Source organism: Rhipicephalus sanguineus, chromosome 1 (genome assembly GCF_013339695.2).
Source record: "Rhipicephalus sanguineus isolate Rsan-2018 chromosome 1, BIME_Rsan_1.4, whole genome shotgun sequence".
Taxonomy (NCBI): domain Eukaryota; kingdom Metazoa; phylum Arthropoda; class Arachnida; order Ixodida; family Ixodidae; genus Rhipicephalus; species Rhipicephalus sanguineus.
In genome coordinates, this window is record NC_051176.1 from 58,028,475 (window position 1) to 58,049,720 (window position 21,246).

The 21,246-nt window shown below is 48.5% G+C and overlaps 1 protein-coding gene across 1 annotated transcript in view; it reads left to right on the forward strand.

The window, feature by feature from the left end:
• The window catches only part of LOC119391718 (bone morphogenetic protein 4), a 261,822-nt gene that overhangs the window by 149,043 nt on the left and 91,533 nt on the right, over nt 1-21,246 (forward strand). The window contains exon 3 of the mRNA XM_037659376.2: nt 12,279-12,424. Within this exon, the coding sequence (XP_037515304.1) occupies nt 12,279-12,424 (146 nt within the window). The remainder of the gene's footprint in view (nt 1-12,278; nt 12,425-21,246) is intronic.

The window sequence follows — 21,246 nt, forward strand, 5'->3', positions numbered from 1 at the left end:
AAGTAACGCACGTACTATCGTTTCCAGAGTCTACAGTTCGTGTCATATCGAGATAATTTTGACTCGAACACTTACGTCAGATCTAACGTTACCTTTAGCGGACAGATGTCCAGCGACAGGACGCGGCTATCGTGTGAAGTTGCTCATAGCAGTCGCTATACTGAAAAAAAGAGAGAAAAAATCCATGAGTACTGTGCAGTTGCGAGGTACACGCACTATGCCATAATCATCATTTTGCGAAGTAGCCAGGTGCCACTACGCGCCAGGTGCCTACGCAACAGTAGGCCCACTACATAGCTGCATACTTTGTTGATAGCTGCGACGGACACCGGCGGCGGCGGACGACTACGCCACCAAAATCGGCTGTTGTGAGCTTATAACAGCTTACGCTGTAAAATAGTGAACTACGAGAGTGAGGTTGGTGGAGCAGCACAGGTTGAAGAGTGAGAAACCTGCATGTTTTGAAAGGCTGTAGTGCTGCGAAGTGAATAGTGAGAGACGAGGGGCGAAAAACAACAAAGAACGGCATCACGGGGGATCTTGCCTGCCTGTATAACAAAGATCAATGGACGCCTGCTTCACCCACCATGTCAGTTTTGTTCTCAGGTCACGCACTGTACAATGTCCTGGTTTCGTCATTCAGTGACGGTCCGAATCAGCAGTCGACTTGCACTGTCTTTCGTTGCTGGCATTGTACTCTGTACCAGCATAATAGATAGATAGATAGATAGATAGATAGATAGATAGATAGATAGATAGATAGATAGATAGATAGATAGATAGATAGATAGATAGATAGATAGATAGATAGATAGATAGATAGATAGATAGATAGATAGATAGATAGATAGATAGATAGATAGATAGAAAGAAAGAAAGAAAAGAAAGAAAGAAAGAAAGAAAGAAAGAAAGAAAGAAAGAAAGAAAGAAAGAAAGAAAGAAAGAAAGAAAGAAAGAAAGAAAGAAAGAAAGAAAGAAAGAAAAGCCTCTAGTTGGCTATCGTATGCTGGGAGAAGGAAAGAGGAAAAAGAGAAAACAAAAAGAGCAGTTATACCAATCACAGTGGACGATTGGGCGAGTTGGTAATTCGTGATCTTGGTATACTGTGTAGAAGAAAACTGAACGTGACGAAACAGACAGAGACAAGCGCAGACTATCAACTGAAGGTTCATTATTAATGGATCACATGGGACTAACAGAGTGAAAGTGTGAAAATACACAAACAAAGCAAGTTAGCAGCCATAAACAAAATAGTGAGGGCAACAAGTCCACGAGGCGATTAAGACTCGCTGGCGCCTCCCGTGCGTGCGATTTGCAAGGAAATGAAGCTATTTGTCCAAGAAATCAATAGACGGTTTACTGACGCATGCGTCTGGACATTTTCCTTTGCTTCGATAGTTAGTCGGGTGTAATCGCCTTTGTGCCTTTGAATGGCAGCATTGTTGTCATGTACAACGCAACCGCTCCTGCTGGCGTGCTGTGCCAACAAACCTTCATTGTCGTTGCGTACATTGCTCGTGTGTTTACGCAGGCGCTCATTAAGGCATATCCTAGTCTGCCCGACGTAACAAGCGCCGCATGATAACGGAATCATCTTAAATGCGTTCGTGCTACAACTGACGAACTGGGTTTTGTGCCTGGCAGTGCAAAAGCGTTTACGCTTGTTGCCAGAACAGGTCATCTTGGCAAGTTTGGAGAGCTTGGAGAATCGCCCTCCCACCCGCTGGCTACGCCAATAGATTACATATTCACGTTGCTCACTTTCGCCGCATCTTCAACGGCTTATATGCGGCGAATAAAACGTGAGCAGTGCTCGGCAACTCTGAAAGGGAACATGTAGCATGCGCCTCCCCCCCCCCCCCCGGTTTCACCTCCGACCCCCTTCAAAAAAAAAAGAGAGAAAAAAACGGCAAGGTTGAGCCCAAATATTTCGTTGTGCGGCGGCGCCTATAAACACGCAAGAAAATGGTGCCAAGAAAAGGAACATAAAATGTCTGCACGTGGCATGCGCTGCAATTCGAACCTGAACGAGTGCTATGGGCAATAATAAGAATAATAGCACTGGAAAACACGTTAGCCAGAAGATAAGAAGGAGGAAAGGGACCTAGACGGCAAATTAGGCTTCGTGGCGTAGAACACCTGAGCAAGCCTGCCTGCTGAGGAAAACTTCGCGAAATAAACGAGTGAACAGAAGTGATTGTGCTAACCAACAAGAGACTGGCAGCCTAATTGCCCACGGCACGTTGCTGCTCCTCCTCCAGTCTCTGGCGCAGCATGAACTTAGAAGAGAGGAGTGAGGAGGAGGGCGGGGGCTTAAAACCCGACGGAGCGCGGAAGGCCGAGAATATGAAAAAAAGTTAAAATAATAGCTAGCGAGAAAAAAAGAGACCAAGAAGTTCCGAAACGAGAAAGGGTTTGAGAAGGACTGCGCACGGGAGGGCCGAGGAACCGGTGTGCGTCGGTCCCGCAGGAGCCGGCCTCTTTGCGAAACTTTCAGTCTGGGGCGCACCGCGTGGTATACGGTGTAGGGCGGAGAACCGAAGAGAGAAAGTAAAGAGTAACGTAAACGACTCCGCGTGCGAAACGAACGAGATCGATAGGCAATTTCGAAACGAGAGCGGTCGGCGAGCGCGAGGCGGCGGTGGTAGACACGCGCACGTCTGTGCTGCTGCTGCTGCTGCTGCTGCTTCCCCGCATGGCGTGCCCGCCGTGCGAGGAAGGTGGCTCGCCGTTGATTGAAAGCGTCTCTCGTGAGAGTAGTCGGGAGACCCGGCGCGGAGGTGCGCGTTCACCTGGGACACGCGGAGCAAGCACGAGAGAGCGAGGGCGCATGCTGCGCGTTGCGTGCGAAGCGAGGGAGCGTGTCGCTGCGAAAAGTTTGCCGCCGTTGCTGCCGCGCGACGCCCGCTCACGCAGTGGTGCGGTGCGATCGGCGCGCACGCCACGCTTTTTTACTTCCGCGTCAAGGCGCCGCAGTTATATTTAGTTTCCTTTATTATTATTCCTTCCAGGGCTATCGCTTTTCTTGCTGTGTCTCCTCGCACGCTCGGCACGATCAAACTCAGTGATAAGGTCATCCTGGTATCGGCGTCTGTAAAGTGTCTCGATTGAGAGTGCCGCCGAACCGATCTAAGCGATGTGTTGAGGCACCTGGCACTTAACCCGCCATAATTTTCTTTTCAGCCGTTGGTGACTATGCGAGGATCGCTTCGCAAAGTGTATGTGTGCGTGTGTGTGAGGGGGGAGGAGGAGGGGGATAGATGAAGGCTAAAGTTCATATGCGATAATGCTAAAAGGTCATATCTATTGTGGCGAGTGTTAACAGCTATATTATAGTGTTGGTAAGATGTTGGAATGAAGCAGGGTTACACAAAGGTGTCTAGGCCCAGAGGCGCCAGTCGCTGATCTTCGCCTTGTGCGTCCATTGAATAAGGTGTTTATTATTGATCGCTGTATATAACAATGTTATTAGAATACCTACACTTATACAATTTATTCAGGACAGTCGCACTACACGACACATGTTCAGATGTCTGCTCGAGATCCAAGTGCAGCCTCGAGCCTTAGCTCCACCTTTTCAAGCCACCGCAGGCTTCTGCGGGAGCGACGCCGAGTTTTATTGTCGGTTGCGGTTAGGAGTTGCCTTTGAAAAAATATTTTGTATTGATGTGGCTGACGATACCCTTTATAATGTTCCACAAGGCAGAAGTGAGCATAACTTCACGCATTAACAGGCCTATCACCGCAATCGCAAATGGCTAATAGCCAAGCGCTGTGTCAGCATAGAGCGTGCACCGAGCACCTCTTCCTTGTTGTGGCGTTGTAGGTGGCTTTGACTGAGCAAGGATAGCGTCTGCAAAGAATGTCACCAAGTGGACACGTTGCGAGCGCGGTTAAGGATTTAAGGAAAAGTCCGCGCGTTATACGTGCAAAAATGTACGAAAAGCCTGGCGAGTTCATGATTCTAAAAGATTTGCTCCGACTAAACCCAACAAAAATATAACAAAATTACACAGACGTTTGCCACCTATGTAGGTGGCATCCTCAGTATAGAGTGGCACCAAATGCGCGAGCTCGCCCAGTCCACAGTTAGCCACATATGTCTCTGTAAATGTCCGGTAGGGGGCCACGGTTGTTGCTGCAAGCTAGAGTCACTGGAAAAATTTCAGAGTATCGCATCTGTTTTCCGCGCGCCGCCGCCGCCGCGATTGGCTTACTCGCATCACGTGACCTTTCGCCGCCATATCCCTTCCAAGCGCTTTGGGTGCAGGCGCGTTGAATGCAGAGCGTGGCCGGACATTTAGCAGTACCACGGTCCCCAGAAGTACTTCCTCCCTTTTTTGAACGCGTCATGCAGACAGGGGCGTAAGCAGACATTTTTTGCGGGGGGGGGGGGGGGCACCTCCTTGATCTGAAGCGGGGGCCTGGCAGGCACATGTGATCGGGTGCCATTTCGAGCTATGTATGCCACGGGGAAAATCTTTTTTTTTGGGGGGGGGGTGGGCGGGGAAGGGGCACGGGCCCGGTGTGCCACCCCCTGGCTAAGCCACTACATGCAGATGCCAGAAGAGAGTAGCTTACCATCAATCGAACGTTACTGGTGAGCTGCTCTGGGAATCTCGTTTGCCATGTGCGAAAAATTAATGTCAAAGAGCGCCGTTCTACGTGGCTGCATACTTGGCCTGAACGAATTCGCCCCCCTCGAATAACACTCCTTCCTGCAGTGAACTACGCTAACTTTGCTGGAAAAGATCTTATGCGACAGGATACTTCACATTTTCGGTTCGCTATGGTCAGCGATATTGATAACTACATACCTTTCTATTTGCTCGGCTGTTTATACCTCGATCTGTTGAACAGATTACGTAGGCTATCAGAGTTATAAGCGCGTCACGCACGAGAGCGAAATCAAGGATTTATGAAAATAATAACTGTTTACTGGTATACCTTGAAGGCAATTTTGGCATGATCATTTGGCATTGCACAAAACAGAAGCGTGGAACTCTGTTGATAAACTTGGTATAAGGCAATGTTATCAAGCGTATTTTTAAGCTGGTTGCAAAAAAAAAAATGCTGCTAATGCTGCATTGCGCCGAGCGTACCCTTAAAATACTGTATAGTTGGTGAGAAATGGCAACAGCAAAAAAAAAAAAAAAAAGCAGATCCCACGCATTGATGGAGTCGATTTTATGCAAGTCCTAGGTCTACATACATACTGTGTTGCAGTAGCATGCGCTTTAAAAATTCCGGGATGTGCTATTTTTGATCAAAAGAACATAAAGCACCGTGCCGAGGAAGTTTTGATAAGAGTGCATTATGAAAAAAAAAAAAGTGCAGCAGTGCAGAAACCGAACCCCAGCTGTTTACGCGCTGGCAACGCCAAAAAAAGAACTGTTTGTCGGAACACAGCAAAATATTTGCAAATTCATTGCAACTTTGGGAATATTAAGGAGACAAGAAATAGGAAATGAAACAATTAAGTAATGATGCCAATCATTTTTGATGGCCTATTTTCTACGTATCGCAAGATAAGATGCACCTTACCTACCGCACGCCGATTCGCCCGTGCGTTCGGCTGCTGGCGTTCCGAATCAAGACGTCGCGCACAACTTCCAATTACCGTACACACACAACTTCTATTACGTATATCAACCAGTTGAACAGCAAGCACGGTGCGCGAACAAGCTATGCGTCAGCGATCAGTCGAAGTACGCAATGTTGAATGTTATCGATGTTGTTCGATAACGTTCTCGAGTGCAGTGAACCTGAACACGGACTGCAAAGCTAGGCAAAGAGTCAAGATTCACCAAATGTCGAATTAAATGGCATCTCGCATGATGTCACTGCGCTAATGCAACTATGTTTACAGCTCCGGACCTAGCGAACACGCCCGCGCGTGACACGAAAAGATACCGATGGTGCCATGAAGAGAGTTCGCGAGCACATGGCAACATTCGCCGTACGTTTCATTAGTTACAACGCTAACCGCGCAGTCGATCCATACCTGTCGATGACTCGAAATCCCTTCTAATATCCTCTTGAAGAAACACACACACATAATGCCGTTCTGCCGAGCGTAACACGGCATTGAGGCTAAAAGTTCGGTCACTTCTCAACACACGCTAGCAACCCGCGGGACGCTCTGGAAGGGACATGGCCGCCGCCACTCAATGTTGCCCGCGTGCAGCCTACCTTTGCGGTACTCTGATTTTCCAGTGACTCTACTGCAAGCCGATTTGTCGCGACGGATGAACCACGATTCCAGGAGTTTTCTTTCCCCCACCTTTGTTCCCGAGCCAGCGTCGTCGCATTGTCGAAGTCAAAGGTATGCCCTGTTGTCCAGCAGTGTTCGACGAGCTCTGTCTTGGAACGCGTGGCATTGGTGGCTTAACCCTTTCGGCCCTGGCGGTGTCAATTGACACCATCAACTATCATTTCCCCTAGCACCTCGGAAATGAAACCAAAACTGCCCATTCTTGGGGGAATACTTCTTCAATGATCCCCACTGCGATTGACATCAAAATGGTGGCATGCTTGCGGAGCTGGGAGCCACAAAGAAGAAAAAAGTTGACCGAAGTCAAGGATGACGCCGACGCGGGTCAGCTGAGGCGGCTAAGCGAAATTTTCGGGTCGACGTACCGAAGCCGTTTCAACGAGTATCACACTGAAAAATGAGACGTGGTTCACATTTTGTGTACTCTAGTCAATAGCAGGAAAAAAGACGCCCTTTCTCTCATTTCACAACCGCTGAGCCCTGATGACCTAATTTGATGTCATGCATGTAAATCGATTAATACTTGCACCACTGGCTCAATTTTTCATTTGTGGTCTTCTGAGGTCATAACTATTAGGAAAACAAGCACAAAAAATGTCCCGGACCATAATAAAAAATCCAGGGCTTAAAGGGTTAATCGACGTCCCCTTTGGGTTCTTTGAGCCTGGTTGATCTTTTCCTGCCTGTTTCGCCGATGTAAGTAGCGTCGCAATCCCCACATTCTACTTTGTACACGACACCGCTTTGATCGTTCGCAGGTGTGCGGTCTTTGGGCTTAGCGAAAACGTGTTTGGTGTAATGAGGCTTAAAAACGGTTTATATGTCCAGAGGACGCAAGGCTACCCGAACAGAGTCTCATACACCTTGAACGTAAGGAATAGACACAATGGACGTCGTCTGTTTTCGTGGCGCACTCCTCGTTCCTTTTCGCATGAGCTTCTGGGGGTCGTTAATAAACGTCCTGGGATAATGCCGTCGTTCCAGTGCACCAACCACGTTTTCCGCTTCATGTAGCCGCAACTGCTGATTAGTGCGCACTGCATCACAACGTTACAAAAACGTTCTCACGACGACGACGGACCGTTTGTGTTCGGTCGGGTGATGACATTCAAAGGACAAAAAATTCCCGGTGTCACATTGCTTCCAGTATACACTGTCGTTTCCACCCTGCCATTATCAGCCCTACGCACAGGCACATCCAGAAAAGGCAAGACATTGTCTTTCTCTGTTTCGCACGTGAATTGAATGGCGTGGTGTACGCTGTTTAGCGTCTTGGGGGAGACTTGGAAGAGTCTCTTGCAAGCCCAGCAGAAATGACGTCGCAGGCGCCTGCGACTCACAGATGACGAGCAGCAGATCATTCCATTGCCATTTCATGAAAACAAAGTTGCTGTTATGACAGCGGAGTTAGCCGGCACTAGCCAATATTGGCTAGGGCTTGTGTACTCGGTTACAACCTAAGAGAAAATGTCACCTCCCCCACAGCCATCTTTGGTACTCTCTCAGAAAATATGCATAATTGCTCCACCCAATAGCGCTTGCTCATTATTGTGACGTCGAGCACTTCTCGAGTGTTTCAGATAGTTGACTATCCCCATACACGTTTGTGTCGCTGGTTTCAGGTCGGAAACTTGAACGTCTTGGTAAATTTCTTCAAGGATTCTGACATCGCTGTCCAGCCAACCGTAATGTTTTAGGCGATAACGACGAACCTTTAAATCTTAATATGCGTAGTACTCACATTAGCTGAGCAAAAGTACTGATGGTTTGAGCGGAAAAGCAAGTGGCACGACTCTCTCTCGCCGGTGAAGGACAGGCGCACCGCGGTTCTGTGGGCGGAGCTTAAGTTTTCTCTCAGGTTGTTGCCGAGTGTAGTGTGCGTCTAAATACGGAACTTGATTATGCTCGAAAGCGTCATTACGCTACACGCCGAGGTTAAAACAGGGCGTAGAGACGAGTACGAACAGACACAAGAAAAGGCACATCGCCTGTGTCTGTGCCTTTTCTTGTGTCTGTTCGTACTTGTCTCTTCGCGCTGTTTTCGCCTCGGTATGAACAACCAACTAGCTCGAAACGTCTTATTACGCTACAGTTGTTCGTAACAAAAGCATTCAGCCAATCACGATGCTGGACATATCATTAGCGAAGCCAGATGGCCAATGGCAGTGAACACTTACGAAAGAAAGGCTTTGCGAATTCGGCCCGTAGGAAGTATAGGAAAGGGAAAGACAGGACAGACGAGGTGGGTATGGTGGACGGCGTAGCACAGTACAGTTAGCAGCAGTTTGGCACGCATTCCGTGATAAGCTGTCTGCGCGAACCTTCGTGCTGCCTTAACCCATCCTTCAGAGCCTTGCGGTAAGCTCTTACAGCTATCTCACTGTCGTTTTGTAACGTCTTACCAGGCGAATCATCGCGTGCGGACGCTGTAAGCGTGCGTGCGGCATCTGGCTACATGGACTGGCGGTAGAACGTTTCCGGAACACGCGAAACCGTCATTACACCCTGCAGGGCCTTCTCTCTAGATGAGCGCTGTTTATTTTTAAAGCTGCCTTCGGTAAAAACGGTCGATTTTCTTGTTAGCCGTTTCCGGATCACCTTAGTCAAAACGTGCGTCGAGGTCGCGTAAGTGGAGCGAAACAAACACGAATGCTAAAAGCGGCACCTCCTGTCCCTGGTGTCTTGTGCTTAGAGTCACAGTTAAGTGTAATTGACTGTAGAAAGAAATGGAATTGCATTGCAGTGACCGTTACGGAGCGACAAGTGCTCGATAAATGAAAAAAAGAAAAAGAAAAGCACCTAGTTGTGTACATGTCATCAATTACGTACAAGTCTAGATAAAGGCGAAAGTGTATTCGCCCGCTCAAAGAAGCGAAGTGACGCTGAGCCCGGAACACGTCATTACAATACATCGTCATCTCAGCTATTTGGTATGGCATTTCAGACAGACTTCCTGATGCAGGAATATGCAGTGTTCTATCCTGCGCCATTGTATGCGTGTTCTTGTTTCTGGTTATAGCAAAATATGCTAAGGTTTTTGTATTTCGCACGGAGTGCGCAGAAAACGGCCGTTTTTTCGCCTTTTAATTGAAGCTATTTTGCCCATGACTGTCACTCTAATCCTTAAAGGTTATAGAAAGATCGAATCGCTGATGGCGATAAATGTTGTTTTCTTTTTTTTGGCGACCTTTTGCGCCAAGTAAACATTATTATACTTGCGGCATACGGCACCAAGACTGTGTGAAATAAACTTCCATCGCTCGCAGACTCTTGTGTCAGATATTTTTCTGATGTGCACGCGGTGTTTGTAATCAATGCACGGGGTTTTCAGCGTATAGGTTCTGTCAGGTGTTCTGTAATGTAGACATATAGTGCAGTAAAAAAAAAAATACAACCATGGGAAGTTAGCCATGGCATAAATTAGCACTCCTAAGGGCAAACATTCCTTAAATGCCGACTCAACGAAACTCGCGTGTGTACGTCCGTCACGTACGACGAGTAGCGCTAGAGAAATAAATGTAAAAATCGAAATAAATTCTGTTGATGGGTGTCGCACCTGGGGGCTCCACCCTGGGAAGCCGAGTGTTTTACCCAGTGGGCTAGGGATGTATGCTTTCAGAATGTGAATATGTCTGAATCACATGAATATGTTGTACCGGTAGTACAAAACAAATGTAAAAGGAGACACACCTTTTATCGTCATGGAGGATTGTACATCAGGAAAATACGGAATTTGCAAAAATTTAATCCCAAAGACGCGTTCTGGCAGTCGTGGGAGGCGACTTCCATTGGGCCGTTCCAGGCGCCGACGAACGCGAAAGACGCCGTGGCGAGGCCGTCCAAAAAAAAAAAAAAAAAAAACGTTCCAGGGAAGGCAGCAACCATGCAGTGTCCTACAACAAAGCTCCACGCATCACTCAGACAACTGCCGAAGGAGATTGCGCGTGGATTTTTGTTACTGCCATGTGGGCGAGCGGCGTCAATGTTGTGCTCACTGTAGGTTTCCCATGCTCGAGAAATAAGAAATAGGAGCAATGGGCGCAAATCTCTGGAACAGGGTTTCACGGTCAAATTCACGAAACTCGTTGCGCCTCATCAGACGCGGGCCTTGAAAAACATGGCGTGGGGTTCAAAAGCTGACGTGACCTTAACAAAAATCACACAATAAAAATCAGGTTTTGAGGTGGAATCGAACCAAGGTATTCTGCGCGGCAGTCAAGTATTCTACCACGGAGCCACGCCAGTGCTTGAAAATGCTTCAGAAAAAAACCCTATCAAGTTGTCACATCGGTCGAGGAGTCACGTTAACCGATGCAATATTGCGGGGAAGAAGCGTGGAATCGCACCAGGCATCACGCCATGTGAATTGCGCAACGAGTGTGTGCTTTTAAAGCTGCCCACCCATTACACAGGACTGAGCCATAACTCATCATCTTCTTCAGCCACAGCATCAACATCAACAAGCACGCGGGCCTTGAAAACGCGGCGTGCTGTGGAAAAAGTGACGTGGCCTCTCAAGCTCCGCTGATGATGATGCATTTCGCCTTCGAGTCGTCTTCGCGAATGCACAAAGGACCCTGCGAGATTTTTTTTTTTTTTCGTAAGCTCTTTTTGCTATTGGGCGACCGGCTTTCCTAACGATATGTCCGGTGTATAGGGTTTGGTTGAAATATTGTCTTACGTGCTGTTCTAGCCTAACGTGCGTTTTTACGAATACGGGCCCTGTTCCGTTCGTTCTCTCTGACTCGCTATTGCAGGGTAGATAAGCGGGCCTGCAGTCCCTGGATGGCCTGGATTGGAGTGCTTTGAAGGGCGACTAAGTGATCCCGCCATCAAGACACTTTCACAGAAGTGCATGGCCGTAAATCGTCACAGAAGAGCGGCCACTCGAAACTCCATGACTGCATAGCTAAATGCTGAACGATTTCTTATATTTCACTGGACGATTCCTACACCTTGAGTATGCAGTAACTAGAGCCAAGAAAAAGAAGGGTGAATAATTAGTCTAACTGCGGGATTAAAGCAAGTATCATAGTTGATATGAGAGGTTATGTCCGAAGATCTGTAAGCAGGAAGTTGTAAATGGTCGACTTAAAAATGTAGCAGAGATGAACACGTACACCAGTGAGCAAAAGTATATGGACCACGGAAGCGCGAGCCGAAATCGCTGTCTGCGCCGTCTAGTCGCGATCAATCTGCTGTCGAGAGCATTACTCTGACGGAATTTGTCAGAGAAATGCTCTCGACAGCAGACGGCTCGCAACTAGACGGCGCAGACGGCATAGGTATACGGACGGCAATGGACCGTATACTTTTGCTCACGGATGTATGTACATGCAGTGACAACACTTTCAAAAGCATACTATAATAGCGTTGCTTTTTCAAGTTTCACGTGAGTAAAGACGCCGTCGTAATAGTTTCTTTTACGTGAACCTAAACTTTGCTCGACAGCTTCAAGCATATATAAGCGGGTTGGTTATTACCGAGCATAACGTACTTTTAGACATTTTAGCAGTAATGTCAACCAGGCAGGCTTTTTTAAAAATGAAGCTTGTGTTTCTAATTCGCAAAGAAATAAAAAAGTAGGAGACTAAGCGATTCAGTCGTTTTCTTTGTTTTTCTTCGTCATTTCATTCGTAGTGGCGATGGAGATGTTTTAAAAAAGCACGCGCGCAACAAAAACGAAGCAAAACGTACAAGGCGCGCGCGAAATTCGTGAAGTGTTATTAGGTTGGTGCATATGTCACGCGCTGGCGAGAACCTTGTGCGCAAGCGAGGGTTGAAATACGCGTGGTACACTACATCTAAGTAAATTAGATATTCATGTGCCCAAGGAAATCTTTGTCAAGGAAACTGACATTCAAGGGCAACCAACGTAACACTGAGTGGCACTGAATGTCCTGACGCGTTTTCCTTGCGCCTTTGTCCTTGATTGATTGATTGATTGATTGAGCGATTGATTCTGTATATTTAACGATGACTATTCCCGTTCCCTGTCGTGCAGAGAGTCCACTGCGCTTCTTCTTCAACGTGACGCCCAGCGAGTCGGCCAAGGAAGAAGTGCTGCAAGCCGAGTTCCATCTCTACAAACTGCGACCCAAGCACCGACCTCCGGACAGGCTCGGCGATGCCAAGTCACATCTCCTCGAGGTGAGATCCAAGGAGATCACATTTCGTGCAAAGGTAGAAAGATGGTCAAGTTGTAATCGATGCGTACTTAAAACAGCAGTGCGAAAACGAGGTAAGTGCACAGAAAGAAGGGCACCGGACGAGCGCTGTCTAACAGCTGAAAATTATTGGACAAAGCTAAAAATACGAAAAACCGACACCATGCGTGAGCAGGGTTCTACGTGCCGTTGGAAAAATGGTACCTAGCATGTGTACCTTGTGTACACATGCTTTGCAAATTTTCCTCGTGACCTAGAATCCTGCGCACGCATGGTGTCGGTTTTTCGTGTGTTCAGCTTTGTTCAATAAATTTCAGTTGTTAGACAGCGCTCGTCCGGTGCCCTTCTTTTTTTGTGTACCTCCGTGGCTATCGCGCTGGTATTGTAAGCATGATTCGTGTGCTAACCACGTAGCTCTCGAAGATTTTTTTTTCACTAAAGAAATCTGCGCACAGCTGACACTCTTCTTTTTATTCCAACAAGATGTTACTAGTGATACCCTAAATTAAACAGAAGGCCGTCTTCATACGTGGTTTATTTATTCTATACTATCAAGGAGATGTTCACGAATTACAGCCGCTCGAGAAGTTTTGTTCCGTACTCGTCGTAGATGTGCTAGCACCACTCATCTGAACAAACAAACAAAATGAGAAGCACGGAATAATTTTGTCCAACGTATACATTGCTTTACATTTTGCCGTGATTATTCTTCACCGGAGTTTGTATTCAGAAAAGCCTCTTGCCGTGTAGTGTAGTTGTTTTGTAAGAACAAATTCCAATCCAGTCCTGACGCCGAACATCTTATTTGTGAAGGCGCAAGCCATTGCTGGTCTACATAGGGAATTTTACCCCTGATTTATTACTCTTCGCGTATCTATCGCATGGCGAATCAACGGTGTATGGCGTTTCTTGATGATTCTCAAACGAGGGATTACTTAGCGCGCGCGTCGCCAAACACATCTCGTATGTTCGCTAGCACCAGCGTCTAGGTCCGTACCTGGAAAAAAAAAGAGGGGGGGGGGGGGGCTGTTACACTACAGTCGGATACAACTTTAGACGTGTACAGCATTTCCTCCTCAAGGGCGGATGTACACAAGCCTGCACCAATGGGCGCGCACTCGAGAATGACGTCGTGAGCCGGGCGGCCAATACACCCGCCTTCGGAGACTTTCGCTGAGTGCATCGGAAGCATTCGGCTGCCGCTCTTCGGTCATCTGGGTGGCGCCTCTCCGGACTTATGTTGCATCCGAAGGGGCTATATAGGATCGTTCGTAAAAGCACGTCCCAACCGCTCCTGATGATAGGCACAATGTTATCGAAGGTGGCTAGCCAGTGGAAAGAACACTTGCGAACGTATAGCACTGCAAACGTGCATCGGCTTTCTTAACTTATTTTGTTTATGCTGGGTCTGCACTTCGTGACGCGCCGTTTCATTTTCTATTTTGCCCGCGGGGGTTTAGCACGGCAGGTTAGGTGTCGCGCCGCTAAGCTCGAGTGCGCGGGATCGATTCCCGGCCACGACTACCGGGTTTCGATGCAGGTGGAATGCAAGAAAACACGTGTACTTACATTTAGGTGCAAATCAAGGAGCCTCAAGTGGTCCGAAATGATCCGGCGTCCTCCACTACGACTGCTATAACTATATCCTGGTTTTGTCCCGTAAAACGCCAACAATTATCATTTTCTGTTTTTCTTACCGCGTTTACCGCTTAGTGACCTTCGTTAGCAGTGACGAAGAGCTAATAAAGTAAAAAAAAAACACACACACACACACGCTAAAGTCAGACTATCTACAGCATTTGATGCTATGTATTTACAAAGCGGGGCTAATTTATAACTTCCCTCGTAACTTCGTTCCCTGCAGAAGCTTCCCAGTGAAAAGTGCTAGCTTTCCTCGCCCCCATTTTTTTCCTTCCCCTTCGTCCAAGTATTTCGGTTCGTCGAACCGCGAGTTTACGCTTGCAGGACCGGCTCGTCGAGCTTTTCTTTCTTGAACTTCTGTCTCATGGCATTTTTTTGTTGTTTTTTTCGCATCCCAACGAATGGCTGCGCGTGACGACAGCGCCATACTTGCGAAAGAAGTGTGCCTGTTCCTTTTCCGTCACACTCACGAAAACATCGCTCATCAGGCGTGGAAAAAAATATGAATAAAGAAGTGCCAGATTATGTTGTAATTCTTGCCCCGTCGCAGTCCTGTAGGGCCTTTCCCCGCTTAATTTTTTTCGTTTTGCTGTTTTTTTTGTTACAGCCATGAGGACCTATACAAATTGTTTGCTTAAACCACTCAGCGCTAGTTCTTTGCTCGGGCAAAGGGAAGGACGATGGATAATTTAACTGAATGTTGTTGAGAGAAATAAAAAAGAGAGAGACGGGCGCAACCCACATTGGATCGGGAAACACCGCAGTCTGCTATACAGTTTCTACCCGCGCGAGCGCAGGCTATTGTTTGTTGAACTAGCGGCCCGCCTCGCTCCATACAGAGTGGCGCACTTATTCTGCGAGTTTTGACTCTTCAACTCCGCAAGCGCGCCACTCCCCCCTTTTTTTTTTTTCGTTCTTCGCGTTGAAATGTTGTCCTCGTAAATAAACCGCCACTGTTTGATCAGCGCGGGGACAAAGAAATGGAGAGAGAGCCCAGAAAGAACGAAATAAAGTATAACGGCAACGAAATATCTCGAGCGTGAGTTCTCTCCAAGCCCGTGGGCGCCCGGAGCGGTGCTGAGAGCGACGAGTTGTTGTAAGAGTGGAGAGGAAAAAAAAGAAGAAAGAAAGGCGACGAAAAGAACGAGAAAAAAACAAACAAACAAACAAACTCATCCCTATAGAAGGCGCGCGCATGGTTGTCTCCCGCCGGCGAAGTCGAGAGTGTTTGTCATTCTCCTCCTCTTCCTCTTCCTCTGGCGCCTATCTTGCCTTTGAGGAGTGTTTCTGCGGAGGATATGAACGCGGGGTAGGATTAGAGATGCGCGCCACGCTTTTGTACTCCCGATTTATACAAGTACGCATGAAAGAACCGTAGCGAGCGGCGAAGTTGTAGAACCAGCGTGCACAATGGTTAAAAGGCACGCACGCGCGCGAGACAATGCCGCGTGCTCGGTGGGAAAGACAAACTGTCGTCGCCGACGAACCGAAGCGCAATCAGCAACATCAGCGTGCCGTAGTTCCCGAGTCTGCCAGCGAGCGATGGGGAGGCGTCGAAAGAAGTTTCGCTCGGCGACAAACACGGAACCAAGTGGCTGCTCGTTGCGCGAATAGGATGTAAGAGAAAGAATAAGAGAGGAATGAAACTGCTCTCGCGAACTCGGGCATCAAGCGAGGAGCCGAGCACGGCGTGAATTCGTTGCGTGTTTTGTTTGCTTCTTTAATTTACCGCTCCGCGGAGCGAACACTGCAGGCGTCGCGGGGAAGGGGAGCGCGAAGGAGGAGGAGGGCGGGCTTAGACAGAGGGAGAGGCACGGAGCGAACGGACGCAAAACAAACACCCGGCCGAGATTCGCCTAAGCCTTAAGGCGCGGGCGGCGCCCGAAAGGACACTCGCCCGCAAGCAGGCTAACAAAAGAACGACCGAGAAGCGCCAATGCGACCGGAGTTGAACAAACACTGCAGAGCCCCCCGACAAACACTCGCGGAGGCTGCGGCGGCAGCAGAAACAGTACCGCCGATCGGAATGATGTAGTCAGAAAGAAAGGCGTGGGAAGCGGCTGGATTGGGACGCTTAGCAAGCCGCTGTATTTGGGCGAAGAACGGGAAAAACAAAAGATCGCTCGCGCGACGTCTTCGAGCTGAGACGCTAGGCAAACGGCGTCCAATCAGAGATGCGCCGCGAGCCCATTGGCTGGGGACTGAAACGATTTCATTCTTTTTGCTTGTTTGTTTGTTTTTCTGGCGAGAATTTATGGAGAAGATTATAGACACTGAAACAGAACCATGTGCAGGCACGGCAGGGAGGGGCGCACACAGACCGTGCATATACCATAAACGCTACGGCGCCGCGGTAAACGAGATTTTTCTTATCCAGGCGACTGTTCAGATGACTTAATTGCAGTGCATGAACATTGTACCGACGTGCTCACTTCGGAAAATAGTAATATGCACTTATATTCGTCCATATGTGACTTCATACTCCTTGTCTACAAGCGCTGTTATGAAATTTTGCGATGGCAGAGCCCACGCGACCGCAGTTCATTCGAACAGTATTCGCCTGCAAGTGCTTGTCATCTACGATCGATATTAAGCTACAGAGGCGTGCCGAAGATTAGTGACCTTGATCTAGAGCATCGCTTCTCTACCGAACACACGGGTGAATTATTGTACTATCTGCGCGTTCGAGGAATTGTATGGGCACATTTAACGACGGTATCGCGTAGGTAAATGGCATAGATTAAATGGAGGCTGCCTGCGCTGCCAGTCTGAGCAGAAAAGAAAAAAATATAGCGAATGATGTGCTCTTGTTGTAGCCTAACTGCTTACATAACTTTAGAAAAAAATTCATCGACCGTTTAAACAGTTATGCTTGCTCTTGTATAAGAAGCTGATTGACCACGTCCACAGTTATGCTGATGGTTTGACTAAAATCAAGGTTTCAGCGAGTCCCGTCGTTTTTCGAGTCAGAGTCACCGCATCCTATTTCGAGACATCCACCTGCCAACACCGATGGCAACGGAACTTGCAGCTCTTCGTGGGGCACTTCGCCTCGTCAGCCAAGAATAACGAAAGAGAAGGTATACATTGTCACTGATTCAAAAGCGGCGTTGCTGCATTTACAATCAGCTTTGCGGCGTGGACCACATGAACAATTGGTGTTAGATCAGATCAGAGAAATCATTCATACCTCGGCCAAGAAAGTCACCGCTGCATTATCGCTCGGGTGACTCTTGGAGTCGGCACACAAGGATTTCTACCTTTTTAACACTCAGGGGCAGACAGAGTTGGTTCGTGCGCTGTCATGAGACGCCATGCTCTCTTTGTGACTCGCGCAATGTTTTAAAAAAAAGCCGGCAGCAGTGGTTAGACCCTTTGCCTATCCTTTCCACCCAACCAGGACTTCAACAATGCGAAGCTTTAACGGCTACGGCTATAGGATTAGCCCTCACACAATCTTTTGAATTCCACGTTAGAGTAGGTGACGACGTTGTTTACAATAACTTTGTTCTCGAAGAGACACTTCAACTTTGTTCTCGAAGAGACACTTCAACGTGTCCTTGATGCAGTGTTCAGGGACAAACGCTCGCTGCTGCTCTTGCACGTGCTCACGACAGAGTTAATTCTATCAGAAGGAATAACTTTAGGATGCCGACCGCGGTAGAAGCCACGAATGCGTCATTTATGCACGTTTTCCTAGTCTCTTCCCCTCTTCCCAGTAAAACCGCAGCTTCTCCACCTTTTTTCGCTTTCTTCATCGGTTTCCCTCCACCTATAACTTAGTTTCCTAGCGGCCCTCAGAGCCGAGCTCATGACATCTGCTATTTGCGCGCTGATCCGTGGTTAAATCCTAGGCACTGCGAAAATATGTTGTCTATAACGCGTTGCTATCGAATGATCATTATGTAAGCGGCACCGCACCATAAGCCGAACATCTCTAGCAAGTGTTACGCTGCGTTCCTACTTTCGTTGCTACCAGGTCGCTTAACGTCTGGTTCCAATGGAAACATTGACGCTGTGCTTCGAGGTTCGAAGCACTCTTAAGAACGAGCAGTAACATCCTCAGAAAAAAGTGAAACGAGGGAATACGCTTGGCGTTCAAACTTGCCTAGAGAAAGCGGTGCGCGCCCTTTGTCGCTCTCACTCGTCGCGAGAACTTTCGTGTGCTCTTAAAGCGATGCCGCTAGCAAGCGTGCCGCAGACGCCCAACCAGGAAATGAAATATCGCGCATGCGGGCAGGAAGAGGGTTGACGGTGCTTTAAAACGGGCCGCAAATCTTTCGGTTTTAAACCATGCGCGGGCTGGGCAGCACGCGCTGCCGTCTCCAAACGAGCGCTCAACCGAAACCCAAACGATGTTGCCCGAAATCGCGCGGTCGGTGATGCGCGCCACGAAAAAAAAAAAAAAATGGGACACGACAAAAAGCGGTGCGCGCGCCGGTCCCATTGTTCGCTCTGCGAAATGTCTCCTGATCTAACAATGCAAGCTTCGCCGCATGTCCAGTGGAGAAGCGGCGCTGCGCGAGAGATGCGCCTGCGGAGAACAAAACGGGCAGTGCTTCGTGGCGTGCGGCAGGGGGCGCGCAACTACAATGAGCAACCGAATGGGAGGGAGGGAGCCGCATTCCGGCGTTCGTGTCGTCGCGCGCCGGCGTCCGTGCGTTTTGGTTCGGCCTTGTTTAGGCCGCGCAAAACGGACCGGCGATTTGTCCTCGCTTCTCCTTTCGTGCGCTGTCGTCGTCGACCAAGCCGCCACAAAAGCGCCGCTGCGTCGGTTGCGGCAACAAAGAAGTCCGCCTCTCGGCCGCCGAAAACGTCCAGAACAAAAGAGGGGGGGGGGGGCGGAGGGAACACGCCAGGAATTAAAGGAGAAAGCAGCCCCAGACGCGTTGTGGTATTGCGGGCAAAGCAATTGTCTGCTCGTAGTTGTGTCGGACGCGCGCCACCGCTTTCGTCACGCAACCGCGCCCGCAGCGCTCCGAGCTAAGGAACGAGCGAGCGAAACGGGCAGCGCCAGAATGAATGGACTGGAAAGACTGTGAAACTAGGAGAAGAAATACCAGCTAGAATTTTTTGAACGAAGAAAAACGAAAGGAAGCGAAGAAACGGCAAGTTTAACGGACGCCGGAATCTCGGTGCAATGCAGACTCGAATCTGCGCTGAACTTTGCAATCACTTTTAGGGAACAGCAGCAGCTTTGCGCGCCGGCATTGACTTCAACGAGGGGGTCTGCTTGGAATGGGAACACTGTCAGCCACGCTGTGTTGAAGAGAATGAAGACAGGCGCGCAAGGCCAGAAAGGACATCCAGACTGAATGTGCGCGCCCACTGAGTGCATGGGTTATGGATGCGCGACCGCCAGATGACTAGGAGAACGTTCGAATCGTTCAGCCAATCGGCCTTAGATGCACCGAGGACACAATAGGCCACGTTGTAGCGGGCGAGAATGAAGTTTGGTGCGCCTAAAAGACGGAGCTTCCGCCTCACGCAGATTGTGAGAATGGTGACGTCTTTTGCGCGTGCTTTGTAGTCCCCAACAGGCAATGCAGATGCGGACGAAGACAACGTTGTGCGTGTCGAAATGAAGTTATCTTTCAGAAGATGGCAGTGTTCGCCAAGAGAGCCCCTACTATTTTCTTTCTTTCTTTTTTAAGGCAGTGAGTGAGTGAGGAGTCGTGTACTTTTATGACATAGCGCTGTTGGCCATCTGAACTTGGCGTGCGCCGCAGCTGATGAAACGTCGGCGCTCTCGCTAGCAAAACAACAACAACAAAAAAACCCCAAGAAATTACATGTTAATTGATAAGAATGAGAGCCCGTGCTTGCGATGCACATTAATGTTTTCACACCTGAATAGGACGCCTACCGCCAATCGCGCTGCAGTTAATTCGAAGCCTTTATACATGTGCCATAATTATACCCTGCCAGCGGGACGAAACTGGCTGCGGTGGAAAGGGCGCGTTTTTTAAAGAAACTTTCTTTATTAGGCTGGGTGTCGCACGTGCTATGGCCTCTGGTGTCGCTGTTACATGTGGGTGTATTATCGCGTTCGTTTTGCTTCCTTGTCGTTCGAGTAGAATAAAAAAAAAAAGTTAGGCGTGACTGACTTAACTTCGCAAACACCAAGGGACAGCGGAGCTGAGGGGAAGCCTTAATCATGCAGTGCAAAGTTAGTAGGACGTCATCACAAATGTCACGCGGCGCGGTGGCACATTGCCTTCTCCCACGCCCGACTCGCACCTGCGCCGCTGCTCCTCATCTTCGCTCAGCACCTCCTCCTCTCAGCTTGACAACCTGCATGTCTTCCATCACGCCTCTCTCCTCCACTCGCCTCCGCTAAACTATGCCATACCCCTCCTCCTTTTCCTCCTCCTCACACTCACTTCCCTTTCCCATCCCCGTTTTTTGTATCTCTTTTATGTATCGGTTTCTTTCAATGTCTTCCTTTCTTCTTCTCTTTATTTCTCTTTATCTGTTGCTTTATTTATCGCTTCCTCTCTCTCTATCTCTTGTTTTGCTCTCTCTTTCCTTGGTCCTCTTCATTTCTATCTTTTTTTCTCTTTGTGTCTTGCACTCTGTTTTTTTATCTCTCTTTCGTGTCTGTTTCTCTCTATCTCTTTCTCTGTATATCGCTTTCTTTCTCTCTCTTTCTCTCTCTCTCTCTCCATGTTTTTCTGACTTCTTTATCTCCTTATGTCTTTGTTCCCTTTACTTCTCTCTATTTTTCCCTTGCTCGTTCTTTCTGTCGCTTTCTCTCTCTTTTTTTTTCTCTATTTCTTTCTGTCTTTTTCACTTGTTCGTTTTCGTTTAACGCTCGCACATGCTGTACTCGGTAGTGGGGCTTGCCCAATTCCTGTGGCGCGTACCCGTCCGAGGTTTTCTGTTCGCGTTGGACAGATTGCGGCCGGCTTGAAACAGCTCCGATGTGAAAGAACAGAACACAGTCGTGGATTTGTCGCAGAACACCTGTTTGCCACGCAGACGGCCTGGGTCCGACTCCGCCTCGTGCCCATGATTTTGAGCGAGGCTTCTATCAGGTACAGATTTCGGTGGTGGCGGCGGCGGCATAGTTCGCGAAGAACCCAGCGCTGGCGAGTGTACACACATAGGCTCTCGAAGGTGCGCCGCTCACTTGCGCATTTATATACGCGCCGTTTTCCAGTA